The sequence below is a fragment of the Xiphophorus hellerii genome, chromosome 22, assembly GCF_003331165.1.
Source record: "Xiphophorus hellerii strain 12219 chromosome 22, Xiphophorus_hellerii-4.1, whole genome shotgun sequence".
Lineage (NCBI taxonomy): Eukaryota > Metazoa > Chordata > Actinopteri > Cyprinodontiformes > Poeciliidae > Xiphophorus > Xiphophorus hellerii.
The window spans coordinates 24760909-24780667 of NC_045693.1; the positions used below are offsets into that span (position 1 = coordinate 24760909).

Sequence of the window (19759 nt, forward strand, 5' to 3'; positions counted from 1 at the left end):
CAGATTAGCATCTTTTATGCTCTTTCAGCACTGCGTTTTAGAATTGCATGTACAGTACCTTGCAAAAATGTTCCTGCTCTATAAGGTTTTTCTCATAATGTTACAATTATTTTACAACCAATAAATGAACATAAACTAGTATATAACCAACAAACAGAAGAAAATGACTCAAGGACTTGAAAATCTTTTACAAATACATATCTGAAAGCTGTAGTTGCATTCAACTCCCCTGAAAAAATACTTTGTACTTTCTTCACTTACACGTCTTTGGGGTATGGCCCCGCCAGCTTTGTACATCTAGAGACTGAAGACTTTATCCATCCATTTTTTTCAAGTCAGCTCAAACTCTATTATATTGGATGAGGAACATCACTGGATAACAAAATGTATTAAGTGTTGTCCAAGATTCTTCATTAGATTCTGGTCTGACCTTTGACTGGGCCACTATAACGAATTTAAACTTTTTGACCCATACCATTCAGCTCTGGCTGTATTTAGGGTGGTGTTTTCTTTTTTATGTTTGCTGTGTCTTCAATGTAGGTTGTGACAAATGGGACTACTACTTCCTTTCCTTTCCGACAACAATGGCTTTCTTATTGCCAGATTTGAAGCGTGTTCAACTAATATCTCTCTTCTTGACAGATGCATCTCTGCAGCTATTTAGTAATTAGACGAGTACTTAAAGCAACCAGTTGCACTGGAAGTTAAAGATAAAGGGAGCCAGAAATGACTAAATGCCACATTTGGACTTTTGTACCAATCATATAAAATTGTATGGATTGGTATCCTCAACTCCTTGTCATTCTCTTGCCATAGTTACTTTTGTAGAGCCACTTAAACGTTATGCTAATTCTAATTTTCACAAGAAAGATTTTAATAAAGCCTCAGTCTGACGTAATTTTCTTCTTTGCTGAGGTAAAGAAAATTACGTTTTACCTCACTTTTCATGTTTGCTGATGACTTGCTTTTCTTCTTTTGACTTATTTTAGTGAGCCAAAAAAAGTAACTTGATCATTAAATCTAAGGAGTTTCCCCTGAACTTTTCAACTCCTCACCTTCCCATGTCTTTTTCTTCTTTTTCTTTTTAACTTAAGTTAATGCTTCCGGTGTTTTTGGAGTTCTTTCTACACACACAGGCATTCAAACATACTCTACTGACACGCACATTCTCTCTTGACACTGACGCTGCCTAGCAGTCATGCCATCTGGCTTTGTTTTCCTGCTGACTGAAGTCCACTGCAAAAGACATAGAGATGTACACATGTGGACATGGATACAAAGACGACTGTACCTGTCATCTCTGTTGAATAGAATTACCTTTGCCTCATTTTGTTCTGTGTGTCCATCACCTCTATTCTCTCTGGGCTGATGACTCAGTGGGCTCCTGTGGGACTTCATACGTCGGTGTGAATGAAAGGTTTTCGGCCCACTGCTTGGCGCCACTTTGCCCGCCCTTTCTTCTTCTCTGCCAAGCACTCTTTCTTTTAATGAGACAGTTCAGGTTCTCTGTACTTGCTCCTGGGCTAAGGTTCGTGTTGTGTGTATTTGTGTCCATGTGTAAGTGTGCGCACCGCTGCAAGGCTTTTTCAACTCTTCCACTATGAAGAATCGGGTCTTCACAGCGGGTCGAGTTCTGCGTTGCCTCAGGTCCTCTAGAAAACCACTGAAGTAGAGCAACTTAAAGAAAGACCGACAGTTGGGATGAAAAGAAAAAGAACTTGACCTGAACATGTCCCAGAGGACTCATTAGTGACACTTAGGAAGGGGTTTTTCCTCTAAACTCATTCCAGTGCCAGTTCAGATGTAGTTCTTGGTTAAAATGATTTCTTAATGTTTTCACCACCAAACCTCTGACTGCTACGCAACTCTTTTCTGGGACTGGACAACTGAACATCCTACTCACGGTCAATTGTCCCCTGACTGGGACTTTCACTGTTGTGACAAAATTTTTAGTTGCATTTGCACGAAGGTCTTTTCTGTCAGTCAGTTGTATCTAGTTTAAGCCTTCAATTTATACATTCGTCTTTTCAGTACTTGGTGTCATTATTTTGTTTAATTCTTTGAGAAATGTTGTGTTCAGTCTTAAGTTTGTTATGCAGTCTGTTACTGAAACATGGTAAAAACACCAGATTGCTTCAGAATGGTACATATTGACCTGTATAGTTAGTTGTCTTACCCACCAATATGGCTGCACAATTTGTTGTTTTTGCAGCTTCACTTAATATATTCTGGCTGTGCCCCCCAACCTCTTCACATTATTGTAGTCTTCTATTGAGAGGCAGAAAAAGGGCTCCAGATTTCGACCAAGTGGGTTGAAAATTCAACCGGATTTCTCAATAGTTCACCTCAAAAAAATATTACATAGCGCAAACAGTTCATCACTAAAGGCTGAGATGATAATGTAGTTAAATGCTGCAAAGGAAAAACTTACCTTCACTTCAAGTATAAGTCAGAAATAAGGTTTTGTCAGAAAAATGGCTTGAATATAAAAAAATGTTTAATTTGAGATGTTCGTAAGATGTTTAGCCCCTAGAAGGTCTAGGTTTTATTTCATTTCATTTATCTTGAGATGTTTACATTTCAGCTAATGGAAGCTCCTGGAACACAATTTCAGTAATTCTGCTTCCAATAAATAACTTTATACTTACTAGGTTGATAATAATTCTTTATGAGTCAATATTACTTTAATTTGACAGTGATTAAAAAAAGTTAACTTGTAAAACTGATGTAAAAATAATGCGATGCAGTTGAAAATTTGGATGCACCTAACGTTTGTGCTGGTGCACTTAAGAAAAAAAAAGGTTAGGCGCGTCAGGGCAACCAGCACAAAAAGTTAGTCTTTGTCTGTGTTTTACTTGGTGACAAAATTTCTAAAATAAATAAGATTTTCAGTTATTATTTTTAGTTCTAATTTATTGAATGTTTCAGTATTTGGACAGTCTTTATCATATCGCTGTAATGTAATTGGCCTTAGAAGGAGGTAGCCCTTGGACAACTTGGACACACCCAATGCTTTATATAATTCACCATAATTTCACAATAAAATTTCATTTCCTTTGGGGATAAATAAATTGTGCTGAATTGAACAGCAAACTACCTGCTTAGTGTTACTTTATCAGAAAAAAATGACTTCCTCCTTATCGTTTTTTTTTTTACTGTTAGAGCTTTTAAGATTAGATATTTATTTATCAGTAAATGACCTTTGTTGAGTCTGAATACTCCAATTAACGATTAATCGATTATTTCTAGATATTAAATATTTCAATTACTACTTCATGCACTAAAATGTTTTTCTTTTTTGTAAAATGCTTTGTTATGATGTGATTGAGAAGCAGCATTTAAAAATATACAAAAGCATCCAGAGATGGACAGATGGTTCCATTGTCATCTTGGGTTTCTATGGCGACCAGCTGTAAACAAACACTTTCAGACAACTGTCAGATACAAATACAACACCTGCTCATCAGAGGTGAGACAGAAGAAAACTGCTAAAGTTATGGAGGAGAAAAACAACAACCCTGTCAAGAATCCTCCGTTACCTTCTTACAAATTAGCCAAGCTGCTGCACGACTCTGAGACTGAGAAGAAGATGCTGGCGTCACAAGTTGAGGATCTGAAGGTTCAGCTTCAAACTGCCAAGACTCATATTGAGAACAACAAAGAAACGTCCAGCAAGCTCGCTGCCAAGCTGCAGGCGCAGAGAATGGAGATGGAGCACCTCCACCTGCAGTTCAGAAAGATTGACCAAGCTCTCCAGAATGCCAGAGGAGATTGTGACTCAAGCCAGCAACGAGGTAACCGTAAGAATCACACGATGGCATCAGGGAGACGCAGCAACTTAAAGATGTACAGTGAGCCACAAGACATGTTGATGAAAGAACTGAATGACAGCAGAGATCAGTTCAAGGAGTTTCTAGAGAGCAGAGCCCACATTGAGCAAGCAAAATTGCAAGAGATCCAGAAGATCTTGAGCAACATTAATGTACTAAGAGACTTGGAAGACTTAAAAGTCGTCTACAAGGTAGAGAAAGACAAGAACCTTGCTCTTCAGCAAGAACTGGAGCATATTCAAGCGCATCTCAGGCAAGAGGACAGATTTCACGCACAACGGGCATTAGCAGATCTGTTTCTCATCCGAGAGCTGAGGGCCGTCATAGAGGAGCAGCAGAACAACGTCCACGAGATGAGGCCGCTGCTTAGCACCACCGAAGACATGGAGGCGCTGACCCTCGGAGAGGACACGCTGGAGCTGCTGGAGCAGAGTTTGAAGGCTGCGGAGGAGGAAAACGACCCCACACCTGACTCGCAGGGCTCCAAGCTTCAGGCAGATTCCAGCGCCTCAGACAAACTTCAGGCAAAAAACAAGAAGCCGTTGAGGAAAACCTTCCACCGATTCCTGGGATGGAAAAAGTCCAAGAAGGTTTTGATGAAGCCCAAATCCAGCGGAGACAGCCTCTCCAGCCTAAATATCTGCTATTAAAGAACAGCATTTTTGTTCTCTTTCCATGTTTTCTGCAATTATTTTAGTTGGAGTTACTTATCTTATAAGCAGAACATTTCTCAGGTATTATATGTGGGAGATTTACATTTCAGTTTTGTCTATTTCTTGGTAGAAGTGTAGACTTAGCCTAAATCAGGATAGGCGTTTAATCACTCCACTTACAGGAAATAGTAGCAGTCATTTAAACTGATTATTTTTCTGAGATACACCTGGCTTTTTAGTGCGGTCTGTGATTTTTTAAAAATAGGATAGAGGTCAGAAATTTGATGGAGTCATTTTAAAGCAAATAATTAAGTTCAAATTTACATTACCTGAGTCAAACACTTTTATCTGATAAAAGAACATTGGTCAAAAGGAAAACAACATTTAACATACTGGTTGATTGTGGAGTACCAGTGTCACATTCCACAGTGAAGCCAGGTTAACATTTACATGAATTTATACACATGGACAAACCAAATGGCTATGGGACAGAATAATCGGCTGTTTGGTCTCAATTAGAAGAAATATGTTTCATGCAAAAAAAATCGGGGTATGTTGCAACAGTCGTTGAGTGTAGCTAAGAGAAAGCTCAAAATAAATCGACCTGTTTTTTTCTAATTTAATGTAGTTCAAAGTTTAAAGATGTGTTTAGAGGCTTATCAGAGACAAGAGAGTAAATAACTGGTCAAATGTAAGGGTTGGAGACTTAAGTCTGGGAAGAAAAGTATCAAATCTACCCGGAGCCAGGTAGGTGAGGGAATGATAATGCGTTTGAAGCCTGGTGAAGATTTGTGGGTGTGCTGCAGGGTGAGTGTGACTGCTATAAGCCTGTGACAGCCTGGTGTCAGTCACCTTATGGCAGCTCTTTAACCCGGGAATTTATCGCATCACTCTCGTTGCTGTGATGTGGTCACTCCATCACCTGAAAGCAAAGCCTCGGACATGTGTGGTTGGTGTTTAGTCTGTGCGTTTCTGCATTGAAGGCCAGAGATGCTCACTTTTGAGAGGAGATTCTTGAGATGTCAGCCTGCTTCTGTCATTTTCCCTGTCGGTGTTTTAATAGATCCTTTCATAATCATGAAATTTTAACTGCGTTTGTAAGTACTTTCCTTCTGATATTAATGAGTTTCTGTGGATCAGTGTGATAACCCTGAATACAGCAATTTCGCAGTACCATAGTATTCACATAAAATTTCAAAACAAAAATGTATGATGTAGCCTAAAGATAGTCCTATTGGGACTTCGACTAACGACTAACTATTCTATTAATCTATTAATCAGTCGATTAATCTGATAAATTCAAATTCAAAAATCTGTTATTAATCCCAAAGGGAAATTGAATGTCGTTATTAATTCAGATTCTTCAAAGAGTTATTGAAGATGGTGATGAGTGTTGGCGGGAAATATCTCCTGCAGCAGTCTGTACTGCATTGAATCTGAAGAAGCCTCTGACTTCCCAAGACAGTCTCGTGCAGTGGTCCCCAACCACCGGTCCGCAGACCAATTGGTACCGGGCCGTGCAAGAAATAATGAAGTACTTCTGGATCTTTTATTTTGAAAATCCTAAACCGGTCAAACTCTTCAAAATTGAGCCAGCAAAATTGCGAAGGGCTGACCGGTCCGCGCGACTAAAAAGGCTGGGGACCGCTGGTCTCGTGAAGAGGATGGTCAGATTTTTTATCTAGTCACTTAAACCTCCTTTACGCAATATTAGAAATATTAGAAAAGATGCAAATGAACAATCCAATTCATTTTTCTTAATCAGAAAGTAAACATTTTGTTGGCTAAAATGCAATAACAGCATTCCTTTAGTGAAGACGTGTTGGGGTTGTTTGAGTTTGGTTTTAGCTTTTGTCTTTTTTGGTGTTCTTTAGTTTTTTCTATTCTGCCTTGTTGCCTCTTCAGTTCTTCCTTAGTGATTCTAGTTTAATATGCTTGTTTCTTGTGTCTAGTTATTATGTTTCTTTAGTCTTGTTATATTTCAGTGTTAGATTTATTTTCTGTTTCCCTGCTTAATCTCGCTCGCCCGCTGTGCCACTTTATCTCTCCCTCACCTCAGTCTGCCTCCTGCTCCCTTTATTCACACCTGCAACTTGTTAGCTCATCAGCCTAGGTCTTTTGTTTAGTATTCAACCTCCCCAGTATTTAAGCCTCTTTTATCTTCAGTCACTACTCGACGGTTCCTCACGTCATCTCCCGTCACTTCCCCAAGGTCTCTTTGGGGCTCTTTCTAGTTTCTCTTTCCAGCATTTATGGTTTGTGTTTTTGTTATAGCTCCATCGATCTTTGTAAGTTTTTGTTTTCTCATATTTTCATTAAAATCTTCAAAATGATCCACGCTCTTGTCTGCGTTTTGGTTCGTGCTCAAACACACACATCCTGACAACATGGTTATTTGTAGCAAAGGATACCTCTGCAGCTAAAGAGGTTTGTCTAACATTAACATGTGACAAGCTCAACCCTTTCTTTTTGACTTTTTGAAGTCTGATCTGTTGACTACGGATTAAGTGATTAATAATTGGATAGCAAACAGTGCTTAATAGGAGAATTTTTCAGAATTTGAATCTGGTTAAGCTGAAACTATGCAGCTTGAGGAGTTCTGGGTGTGTTAGATGCAAAATTCATTTTTTTTATTTTGCAAAGTATTGACTTAATTACTTAACTGAGTAAAATGGGCTTTTTTGGGTCTTTATACTCTAGTTGACGATTAATCAATTACTTAATTGACTGATGATTAATTGATTAGTAAATTAGTTGACAATTAATTGATTCATCACAGTTATTCTTGATTAACACAAGCTTCTTGTTTGATGAGCTTCACATTGCAGTTGAGAAAAGCTTGCATCCAAATATTTCTATATCTACATTAAATGGTGAAGAGCTGCCTAAAATGGTTTTAAAAAGTCTGAAAATTCACAAGTTAAAAAGGATTTTAATATGCAAGTAGCACAGGACCCCTTTGATGCCTTTTTCACTTTTCAATATATCAGTTTTATATTATAGACTCACATGTCCAGTCAGCTCTTTTTTAAAAAGGTCTCTTCTCTTTGTAGGTTTCGCGGAAACACCAACAGCAGCAGATGTTCTCATACTCAGTATTCACCCAGAGGGGACGGAGATAGGAGAGCAGAGAAAGAGATGCAAAGAGCAGACAAGGTCACAGTTCCCGTGGACTGTCTTTGAAAGCGAAGGCAAGTGTACCCTCCCCTCCTCCTCCCGTCCTTTGATGTTAAAGCAGTCTCTTTAGTACTCCAAAGACGGTATACAATAACCTCAACCCCCTCCAACCCTTCACCCAGCCCCTCTGCGCACTGTTTGTACACGCACAGGTAACCCGGAGCAACTCCAGCCAGAAATCTGAATAAAGTGTGGCAGCTCTCCAGGACCGCTGCAACACGCTGGGTGTGTTTATTTGTACATCATGCTGTGTCTGGCAGGAAAAAAATAATCGGATCTATCATTGAGGTGACAAAAGGTTGAATTGGAAGAACAGCTGCTGTTTTAGAAGCAAAGTACTGTACATAAACTATATAATTAATAAAAACAAACCATTTTAGGAGCTTAAAGGGGGTAGTATTGTAAAAATTAACTTTTTGAGCTTTCCATCATGTTATGTTATTCCCTCATCAAAACATACTTGGGAGTGTTGCCTTGATTGTTTTATGCATTTTTGAGAAATTCTTTAATCTCCATGGCAACCATTCTGCTGTGCAAAACGCAAGGGTGAACTAAGCGCCGCCTTTGAGATGCAGCTCTTCCTTGTAGCTGCAGTTTTTAAACTTCCAAGCTTTCACCTCACAGAGCACCCCTCTGCCTGCAGCTCCCCTCAGCTACTTCAGACTAGCCAGCAGCAATTAGCACCTCACCACCTCATGGAACTGCACATCTGCTGAGCTCATTATACAAGCTACTTCTCAGTGAAGCACTGGTAAAAATGTGACAAACATTCACAAAACCTAAAAGCAGACATATAGTATGATATCTTACACTGCTACGACCGTAGCTAAGCTGTTGTATGCAATTTTTTCTAATTGTAGCCTTATGCTATGTTCTTGTTTTATTCCTGAGCCCCCCCCCCCACCAAAAGAATGTTCTGTTCAGATTTTGTGTGGAAACACAATGAATTGCCGGAGCACCTTTCAATACTTTCAGAACGGGAGAAGCAACATTTTGACCTCATGGTTAACTGACTGCAGTACAGCCAGTTAACCATGTGATAAAGATGGATGGACAGCATGAAACCATCTAACCTGCTGCACCTTTATTAGCTGATCTGATGAATGCAGCCTGCTTTGTCTGAGCTGTCAGCTCTAAAATGTGTGTCTGTCAACTCCTACCTCTAATGGGTCACCACCCTTGATCTTTCTCAGTGTTGGACTGTGATCATGTAAATTTATTTTGATTTTTTTGCAGTTTTCACCTGCAACATAACCTTTACTGTTTTCCCTTAGTCTCACCAGAAATACAAGTGTAACAGGAAGAGGAGGCAGCGCTGTGGCACATTATCGAGTTCCAGAGCATTGGTCATATTTACCTAAATCTCACCCTTGACTGATATTACTGCAAATACCATTACTCCAACTAATTGCTCTCTGTTGGCAGTCACACCCACAGTGTAGGTTTAAAACGTTTTTAAATCATCTGAAGAGACTAAATGCAATCCTGATTCAGTAGAGATTGGATTATCAAACACTCACAAGACAAAGATAAACAAATGTAAATAGAATGATCCCAATAATGAGTCAGTATATTACATACTCACACTCAAGTTTAAGTTACAGGTTCAAAAAATTGACATATTATTTGACTTCATCCCTTCAATCTAAAGTCCTTTTAATTGGATGACATCAAAAATGTCTCAGGAGACTTGACCTTTGACCAGAGAAGCACTGCTGCTCCCTTGACTGTCTGTTGTTGTGCTAAAAAAAGACTCCAACATTTTTTCAATTGTTTTGCTTCCTGTTAAACAAATTTAACTGTCATGAAGCTGAAGCGCTATTTTTAAAGTGGCAGCTGACAAACAAGGAGCTACATAGTAAATAATTGCTTTTTTTCTGTTTTAATTTTTATTAAAAAAACTTTTTAAAATTTATTTCAGTTTATTTTTCAGGTAGGGTTCAGTCATCATATTGGCAGAACATCCCACTAATTTATGTCTAGTTGTAATTTATTTTTCTGCTTTCACTGTTTTATTTACTTATATATTCAATAGTGAATGTAATTTATTTCAATAATTTCTTCTATTTTCTTTATTTTGCACATATCGTGTACAATTGTGAACAGCCGAAAGTTCAGCAAACAAATCAAATGAAATCAAATCTAGTAAACTATAGAAGTTGAAAACTGGTAATTGTAAAAATAAATAAATACTTTTTTTGAACTGACCACTGAACTAAGAAAATGTCCGAATTACAGATTTGTTAAAAATAAAAAGGCCATTGGAAACTCAAAAAACAAATCAAGCAATTGTTGGATACGTTAGGACACACCAAGGCATATCTGCAGATGTTGAAATGATTAGCTATAAAGTTGCAGAATTTATTGCAGTATTTGAGGTGCTAAGTACAAACATCTTTTCATTTTGATATGAAAGGAAGTAAAGGATATAAAAAAAATGCTGAATTGTTGGGGTGATGTTTGAGGACTTTACCAATTATATTGTGTCTGTGCTCAATCAGGTAAGTGTTACAAGCCACCTTAGACAAGTTTGGTGTTCATGCTCTGCTTGGCCCTTTTACTGAAACAGACCTGGCCATTTGTGTTCCCATCAAGATATTCAGGTCTGATTGTGTTCGGACTGCCCCGACTCACTCTCCATCTTTTATTTGCCTGCTGTCCCCTGCTGCAGACTCTGGTTACACTCCTCCTTCAGATGGCGTTCTGCCTGGCTGAGCTGCACTTATGGTCCACGAAGAACTCGCTCCAAGTTAAAGGTGCCACTTATCACCATGTTCAATCTTCCTACCTCCTATAAAGTCTCTCATTGTCTCTTTTCTTCTTCGACCCACTCGGTCTTGTTCTGGCGGTTCCTGTCAACACTCACTTTGTTTTGAGATATTGCCCGCACTTATGTCTACTTCAGCAATCTGACACTGACTCTTGCTCTACGTAATTCACTTTCTTGTCTGATTATTGCATTATGATTAACAGTTTTTCCCTACATAAAATTGTATTTATAATTGTAATTGGCTTGGTAAACACATTACTGATTTAATTTTTTTTACACAAACCCTACATTCAGTAGTATTGAGAAAAACATTAATGCACAAGGGCAATTTTTTTGTTTTTCACAGAAACAAATAATGACAAATCAGGTGATAAAGTATTTACTTTGTTTTGATGGTCACCCATAAACTTTTTAAGTCATCAAACAAGATTTATTGCCCAATTATTCCAAAGAGGAAGGGAGAGCTTGTGACCACTGCTTATACTGGGATGATTGACAGCGCTAAGACCCTCCTCCCAGCTCTGATTGGTTGTGTCTGACCAAGCGGTGTAATCCTGCTGGTGACAGTAGAACCACATGGAGGAGGCGGAGGAGGTAGATTTTTCTTCTGACAGATCATCTGTCTCTCACTATACTTTAAAGATATAGTGATAGTTTTAACAAATATGTAAAAAACATTATTTTTTTAATGACAAGTTACATACTCCAGCTCTGAATTTGACAAAATGCAACATTTGCCGCAGAAACTCTTTAAGTATGAATAAATATTAGAAAAAATATTTTTCTAAAATTCCTTGTACTTTATTAGAAAGAAATATTATTATTATAAAAATACTTCAATAGCAGTTCTACAAAAACATCTGAAATAGCTGGCATCCTGGATCATCACTACACTTAACATAAAAACAAATCTGGAATAAAAACTGTCATACAGAATTTAGATTATAGATGGAAAAAAATATGATAATTTATTCAAAATATGCTGGATGCTAGATCTTTAACAGATCAGAACAATCTGGTTTATTTTAGCTCTTTTGGAAAAAGCAGGAATCACAGTAATTATAAAACTATATATAGTATATATATACTGATTAAATTTATATATATATATATATATATAAGATCTTTTTAAATTTATTTTAGCCCGAATTTATTTTATTTACAAAACTTGATGTTGATCTCTTAAAGAGGCCACAGAAACAAAACAGGCAAAAATAATAATAAAAATAACTTGGCAAGCAAAAGATAATTGTCCTAACAAAGAAGTTCGGACAGGGATATTTAGGATATTTATATTGGCTGATCAGAGCATTACAAAACAGCAAAAATTTGTTACGAAATCACAAACCAAAGGTGAGTAATGAGTTGATAAAAAATTGTTTAATTTAAAATGAACTCATGAACATCTTTCACTGGTTGCTGTTAGAGAAAAATAAAATTAACCCAGGAACTCCTCTATCTGTGATAAGCTTTATGTTTTTATTTTTTTTATGAAAGCAATAGAAAACTGCCAGTCTTCTTTTCCACCCGGCAGTTTTAGTTTGACTTTTTTGGCAGTTTTTATGCGATACTCTGCTAACCACCTATCAGTCCATCTCTTATATCAAACGGAAATTCTTTTTTTTTTCTTGATTTCACCTTGCTGCTATTTTGTCTTGTCTTTCACAGTCTGCTGAGCTGTCAGCAAAGATAGTGTCTCACAGAGGCTGTCTGTGTGGAAATATGTGTGTCTATGCACCTATGTATCTACGAAAGGCTCTATATCTTAGATGATGCTGACATGTCCCTATTTGTTTGTTTTTCCTGCTGTGTTTTGTGTGCTATCTTGGAAAATATGGAGAAAAAAAGACCTGGTCGTCAGACTGTGACTCTCACTATCTTTACTTTCCTCATGTCCACCTAAAAACAAAAATATGGATTGAAGAAGTATCTAGTTGCTTTGCCTTAATGCTGTGTTCTTCATCCACAGCTTTGTTTTGTTGCATAGAGAGATTAAACAACAACAATTCACACATTATCCTGATTTTACACAAAGATCCAAAGATCATTTGGCTTGTAATTCTGTTAAACTCAATTTAACAGAATTACAGTACATCTCATTCACTACTATAGGAGACAGATTTAAAATGATTAAATTTATTTTCTTTTCTGTACATTTAAAAATATAGAACTGGGTATTATTAGTGTTTGGTATGGTCGCTTTACTGATTAGAAAAAAGATTAGATTTTCAGTCTCTAACTGACCAATCACCAATCAGGGTCTGTCAAGTCTAAAATAGTAATATAATGACACAGCAGAACACTGAATTACACACTATTTATCCCTGTATACGCTCACTATTCATCACAAGAACACATCAACAGAGACCCCCAAATCTCAAAGATGCGACAGAATTTGGTGTTCCAGAAAATAACATTTCATCTCCTCATGTTTAGACCCAAATCACACCTTGTTTTCTTTTTTTATATCAACATGTGTGGCAAGAATATGAGAGCTTCCTAAAGAAATCACCAAATTACATTAAACTGATCACCATCACTTGTGCTGAAACAGAAACGGTTTACATATGTTGTTGCTTCTTGTTCCAAATCCTCCTTAAGAAACAAAAGTAACTTGTGCCAAACTCAATACAACCAAAACGTTTGACTCAAATCATAGTTTAAAAAGACTTATTCTCTTATACTGTCCAAATGTTATTTTTTTTAATTCGAGAAAAGTTACAAGTAAAATCTTTTTTTAAAAAGTTCTTGCTAAGCTTTCTGGCATTTAGCAAATAGAAATAATTTTGGAAATTCTAACAAAGCTAAAGCAAGGAAAGTTTGGTCGGATTTTGCTTCAGACAGTGAGAAAAAAATGGCTTTGCATCTTTTTACTATGTATATTTGCTTTCAGCTGTATATATATGTATCCCTGTGTGGGTGCGCGTATGTGTACCATCAGCTTGTTGTGTTAGCATGACCCTGCCTGAGGAGCAGCAGCAGAGGCAGCAACAGCAGTTGAGCGAGTGATAAAGAAATGATGTGTTGTGCAAATCTAAGACCGGCTGCTTATGGTTTGGGGGGCCTGCAGAAATAACACTTGGGGGAAAAAAAAAAAAAAAAAAACTCAGCTCAGCAGTTTGCCTGTGTTATGTCTTCATATCTATCAGTATGGCTGTTTGTGCTTGTTGCATGCCCTACATATGTTGACCATACGTTTCTGGAGCTGCACATCCTCTGCATCTACAGATTTGTCCCTCAGGTGGGATGGGTTAAGGCACACTCCTGTCGTTATTATTGCCTCTCTGCATGTCCCACCATTCTGTCTCTGACCCCCCGCCCCGATGCCCCACTCCCCTCTCTTTTCTACCTTCCATATTGGGTCTTATCTAAACCGCGGTGCTAGCAGACAGGACAGGCCACTAGCTGATAGTGATTGTTTATCCCACGGTGCGAAATTGCTGATCTGTCTTCTGCTTTTTCCCTGACAGCGAGATGCTCATCTCCCTTCCTTCTCCTCCTTCTCTCTCTCCCCTCAGATACAGATATTGGCACCTATCAGTACTACGATAAAGGAGAGCCAGGTAAATAGTGTTTATATTGGATGTCTGTTTGTGTTTCAGATAAGTTGCGTGTGTCTTGTTTTTGGAATGTGTGTGATTTCCCTATATATAAAGAAGAGCTTTTCAGTGCCTGCTGACACACAGATTATTGGTCTAGCGTGATTTAGTCTTCCAGCCACTAACCACACATACACTTGGTACACACAAAGGCTATTAGTATGAAGGATTTACACCCTAAAACCTTATATACACATGCACATACCACACACACAGATTATGGGGTCTCTGCGGTTCTATCTTTTACACTCCCTGTGTTCCTGTTGACCCCGGGGTCCTGCCACGCAGCGATAGGAAAACTAAACTGTTGACTTTCTCCTAGATCACATAGCAAGAAGCCCCATGCAGTCCAGCCTTATTTGGCCCTGAGGCCATGAGGCTTTCCGAATAATCAGGAAGTACTAAGATTGTTCCCTTGCAGCACTGCAGTAAAATATGGTCAATATAATTTTTTTTTACTAAGTAAATGATGCACCTAACAAAAAAGTCCTATTTGTCCTTCAGTCCATATGCTGTGCCTCTGAAATTCAATAAAAGGAAGAAAACATATATATATATTTTAAGATGAAGATATTTTAGCACTTGTTGCTATATTACTATAAATACCCCTTGGAAGGTTATTTTATTTCAGTAATTCAATGTTTTAAGAAAAGTTAAGGAGGCAGTATTATGTGTTTTCCAGCCACATGGTGCAATTTCATAGCATAATCACGTAGCTATGTTGACTTCAGTTTTTATAAAATGCTGTATATATCAAATATAACTTAAAAGAAATTTTACTTCCTAATTTAACTTCTTGAAATTAGTCCTCTGCCTTTTTAAAAGCTCCGCCTTCAGGAAGTCATCACAATATCGCTCCTCTATTGACCCTTTAACTATGTTTTTACCAACATTTCTCTCAGAAGTAGCTTGTACAATGAGGTCAGCAGATGTGCAGGTACACGAGGTGTTTGCTAATTGCTGCTGGCTAGTCTGAAGGAGCTGATGGGTGTTACGGGGAGAGGGCTGCTCTGTGTAAAATCTAATTAGTTCACCTTACTTAAAAACATTATACAAACTCGTTGCCTCAAAAAAATTAACTTTTTAAAACTTTAAAATGTTAGTACGTGCAAGTTTACAGAACTTGACTAACTTGATAATTTTGAGTTGCATTAACTTGTGCAATTTTAGTGAATTAATAAGTTAGCTTATTAATTCTGAGTATGGTGTAATTACTTGATCAGCAACTACGATATAGGTTTTTTGAGCTAAAAACTAATTATATAAGGAGAAAATGCTTGATTGAAACACTTCCTGGCTCCTGTTTTTATTTATTTCTCTGCTCAAACTTCAACAGAAAATATGGAAAACAGTGACAGTTTTTTCACATTTGTAAGTAAAACAAACACAATCATATTCAAGGCTGAGTGGCGTGGTCATGACAATGAGCATGCAAATCACTCATGGTGCAGTTTCTTACCAATGCAAATGCTAAAAAATACCTAATAAGCGCTCTACTGCCCTGAAAGTGGCTTCAATCTTGATGAACTGACTGCATGGATGAAGCCTTGGAGTCTACGTTTTCGCCTTAACGATCTCAAAACAAATTTTTATTTGCTAGTACTTAATGAAGTTATGTTGTGTGATTTAAGTATTGCAAATCTAAAATAACTTGACACATGCTGTATAGCTGTACGTAAAGTAAATAGCTAAGGCAAATTTATATTGTAAGTTGTATGCAAATAAGGTATGTGGTCCAGATTTTTTTTCATGGTTTTCATTCTTAAGCTGAAGTGTCACAGCTTATTATTTCCCTCTGAAATGTAGTAAGGGGAGAAGTAGAAAGTGACATGAAAAGGGAGAAAATCTCAAGTAAAGCACTTTGTACTTGGGTGCACTATGTATTGTTAAAATGCAGGTGGAAAAAAAGCACAATTATCAAATACTTACTCTTTCTAATTTAACCCAGCTCTAGTAGAGTGAGTTGGTGAGACTTACTGAAAGTGTGTGTTGAAAGAAATTTGATGAAACTGACTTAAGACTACTTACTATTTTCAATCAAATACAATGTTTGCATTTACAATGAAGCTTGGAAACTGCAAAACTCCTTCGAGGAGCTTTTGTCCTGTCCTGTGTGGCGTCCAGGCGTTTTGCACATCTGAATGGTTGCCAGCTTTAGTTTCTTGATAATTGTGGCTTGCTGCTAATAACGATAACAATATCCAAACTACAGCTTCTTGGAAAGTTGGAATATGGACTACATCATTTTGAAGACCACTGACAATTTCCACAAAAAGTGTAAGCCACTAAATGTCATCGCTTAACAAGCTGGTCGTGTAAAAGGTGCCATATTCACACTTATTAATGGGAAACTCCAACGGAGTTTGTCTCTTTCTTTGGTTCTGTCTTCTCTTTCTTTCTTTAAATTCATTCAACTAAATGTATTTATTTATTTTGTAAAAATGTGACTAGAAAAAAAAGGTTTCTGAGATTTTAGCATCCATATTTACATTAAGCAATCATACATCAATGATTTGTTTTCTTATTTTTCCATTAAAATTAGCAAATTTCAATTAATTATTTGATGTACTGTTAAAAAAAACTATGACTTTTTCATTCATTTCTGTTTATTTTGTACAATGCTTCCTCCATTTTTCAGTGAATAGTTAGTCTTTCAAACAGTTTCTACTCTTCTTGCGTGTTTCTTTAGTTTTTTTCTCTTCCTGTGTACAGTAAGTCCCCCTGCGTTGTCCTCTCTTTTACTATCGTCACAGGCCTCTCTCGTTCCTCTCATCTTAGAAGCTGCCTTCTCTTTTCATTCCAATCTTCAGTGGAGAGACGCTGCTTCTTCCTCCCAAATCCTTTCATTTGGAGGATTACTAAAGTGTAGCTTGATATCAGAGCAGAGGGAGGAGAGAAAGAGGGAGGGAGAAGAGGCAGAGCAGGGTAGCCAAATCCCAATCCAGAAGCATCATAACACTCATACAGCAGTGTAATGATAGCCCAGGTTAGGAGTTGGCTTCACTTTCAGCACTTTACTAAATTACAGAAAATCTGTGTGAATTTGACAGTTGACTTTAACAAATGAAAAATAAAAATAGGAAAAGCGGTAAACGAAATTTTACTAAGGCATCTTTTCTATTCACTCTTGAGAACCGTTTGTTAAATGTTTTGTAGGTATTTTGGTTTAATTTAGTGTATAGGTGCTAAAACTTCTTGATTTTTGTTTTGATGTTTGTTTCCTTTTAGGTCAAAGTGCTTAAGAAAGCTTTTCAAAGGAGAAATTTCTTCAATTCTTTCAATAGATTGATACTTGATTTCATAGTTTTTCTGTCATCTCTGTTTCAGCAACTGATCTAATCTTATACACGTCTAAAGCAAGGATGTCCAAAGTGTAATTCGGGAGCCGTTTGGGGGAACTCTGAGTGATTTTTTGCGGCCCATGACCACAATGACAGTTCATGCAGATAGACCAGGGGTCTCAAACTCCAGTCCTCGAGGGCCACAGTCCTGCAACTTTTAGATGTGCCTCTGCTGGACCTCACCTGAATAGAATAATTAGGTCATTAGCACGACGCTGGAGAGCCATTTCATTCCAGTGGTTGGCACATCTAAAAACTGTAGGTCTGCGGCCCTCGAGGACTGGAGTTTGAGACCCCTGAGATAGACCCTCCTTTTATCTTCCTTGATGACATTTTCACAAATACATAAATTGCGTTAGGATCAACACAAAATATTTCTGCCTTATTAACGAGATTTCTGAAGTAAATAGACGCACAGACATCAACTATTTACTCAAAAGCTAACTTGATTAACATAGAAGGCGCTTCAGAAAAAGAATAACTCGTATCCCGTTTCTGTTGTTAAGACTAAAAAAATGTTTTTGAAAAGAATCAACCCTAAAAAAGGTAATCCCGTCCCATAATTACACAATTGTGCAAGACCTTACTATGACTTATAGGTTTCTTTTGTTTATTTTTGGCCATTTTGTTTGTTACAAGAAAAATAAAGTATATTTAGTCTATTATTGACTAATAAGGAACAGAATATGTTTTTTTTTTTTTTAGTATTTATTTATTTACAAGTTTTGTCACCCACAAGAGCTTTCAACTCTACTATTTTAGACCTCACAAAAAAAGTTTGTAAATCGCTAATATAATATAATATAATATAATATAATATAATATAATATAATATAATATAATATAATATAATATAATATAATATAATATAATATAATATGGGCTGCACAGTGGCGCAGTTGGTAGCACTGTTGCCTTGCAGCAAGAAGGTCCTGGGTTCGATTCCCGGCCGGGGTCTTTCTGCATGGAGTTTGCATGTTCTCCCTGTGCATGCGTGGGTTCTCTCCGGGTACTCTGGGTACTCCGGAGAGAACCCACAGTCCAAAAACATGACTGTCAGGTTAATTGGTCTCTCTAAATTCCCCCCAGGTGTGAGTGTGTGTGTGCATGCTTGTGTGTCCTGTATGTCTCTGTGTTGCCCTGCGACAGACTGGCGACCTGTCTAGGGTGTATCCCGCCTCTCGCCCGGAACGTAGCTGGAGATAGACACCAGCAACCCTCCTGACCCCATTAGGGACAAAGGGTGAACAGAAAATGGATGGATGGAAAATAAGATAATATAATGCTATAATAAAGCATTATAGAATTTTGACACTATGCATCAGAAATAAATGAAAGCGACATTTTTAGCAGTTTTATCTTATTTTAACATTTAGCTTCAAACTAAGAATAAAAGAGCGAACAGTTTGCAGGTCTGCCCTGCGACAGACTGGCGACCTGTCCAGGATGAATCCCGCCTCTCGCCTGGAACGTTAACTGGAGATAGACACCAGCAACCCTCATGGCCCCACTAGGGAAAGGGTGCTAGAAAATGGATGGATGGATGGATGGATGGATGGATGGATGGATGGATTTATTTATTTATTTATTTGCAGGTCTAAAGTTGTACTTTGTCAGGTTTAACATTACTTCCACTTCCGTCCACTAGAGGGAGACACAGGCTCATTGGAGCGGCTCCGGGGGGGTCCCCAGCTGCCAGTACCCACCACCGTCGCCCACCACCCCCACCACCCTCTTCATCCAGCCCCAGAGCAGGTGCCCATGTCTGGGCCTGTCTGGCCCTTCACCCCCTTATCTGATTAATAGTACTAATCCTGGAGGTGTTCCTGCCTGCCAGAGAGGCCGACCACCAGGCTGGCCACTTTCATGCTCGGGGGCGGCCCGGCCACGAGGCATGGTTACGGGTTGCGCTTTGCCAGAGGTGCCCCCCCACCTCACGCCCTCCTCCCTTTTGGAACCGAGGGGGGGTGTCGGTCGAGATGCAGCTTAGCTTTCTGTGTTTTTATTTACCTACATCCAAAAAGAAAACCCAGACCCATTCATTATCTTCTTCTTTAAATGTATGAATGACATGGCCTCTCTCTTTCTCCCCTCCAGCCAATCCCCTGGAGCGTCACTACTACAATGAGAAACTCCAGTACTGTGAAGGTAAGTTCACAAAGAAGGAATTCACAAAACAATCAATTTACTCCACATATCCACTACGTTTGTGTGCGTTCGGACTTGTCGACCGTTTTCCAGAAATCGGTCACTGAACTGTCCTCCTCTCCCTCTCTCTGCTTTTCACTCAGTAGTGAAATACAAACAGCCTTATCAGAAGACAAACACTCATCCCCCTGCCCTCGTCTCACCCCCCACCACCCATCTTCCACACCCTCATTTGCATCCA

General features: G+C 38.2%; 1 protein-coding gene across 5 annotated transcripts in view; it reads left to right on the forward strand.

Moving 5' to 3' along the window:
* Nucleotides 1-19759, forward strand: part of wdpcp (WD repeat containing planar cell polarity effector) — a 102614-nt gene that overhangs the window by 14056 nt on the left and 68799 nt on the right. For 4 of the 5 annotated variants that reach the window (XM_032553705.1, XM_032553706.1, XM_032553707.1 and 1 more), the window contains 4 exons: nt 7537-7674; nt 10332-10416; nt 13901-13993; nt 19468-19518. In XM_032553705.1, the coding sequence (XP_032409596.1) occupies nt 10356-10416; nt 13901-13993; nt 19468-19518 (205 nt within the window). In that variant the 5' untranslated portion in view covers nt 7537-7674; nt 10332-10355. The remainder of the gene's footprint in view (nt 1-7536; nt 7675-10331; nt 10417-13900; nt 13994-19467; nt 19519-19759) is intronic. The other variant, XM_032553708.1, reaches the window with a different exon arrangement.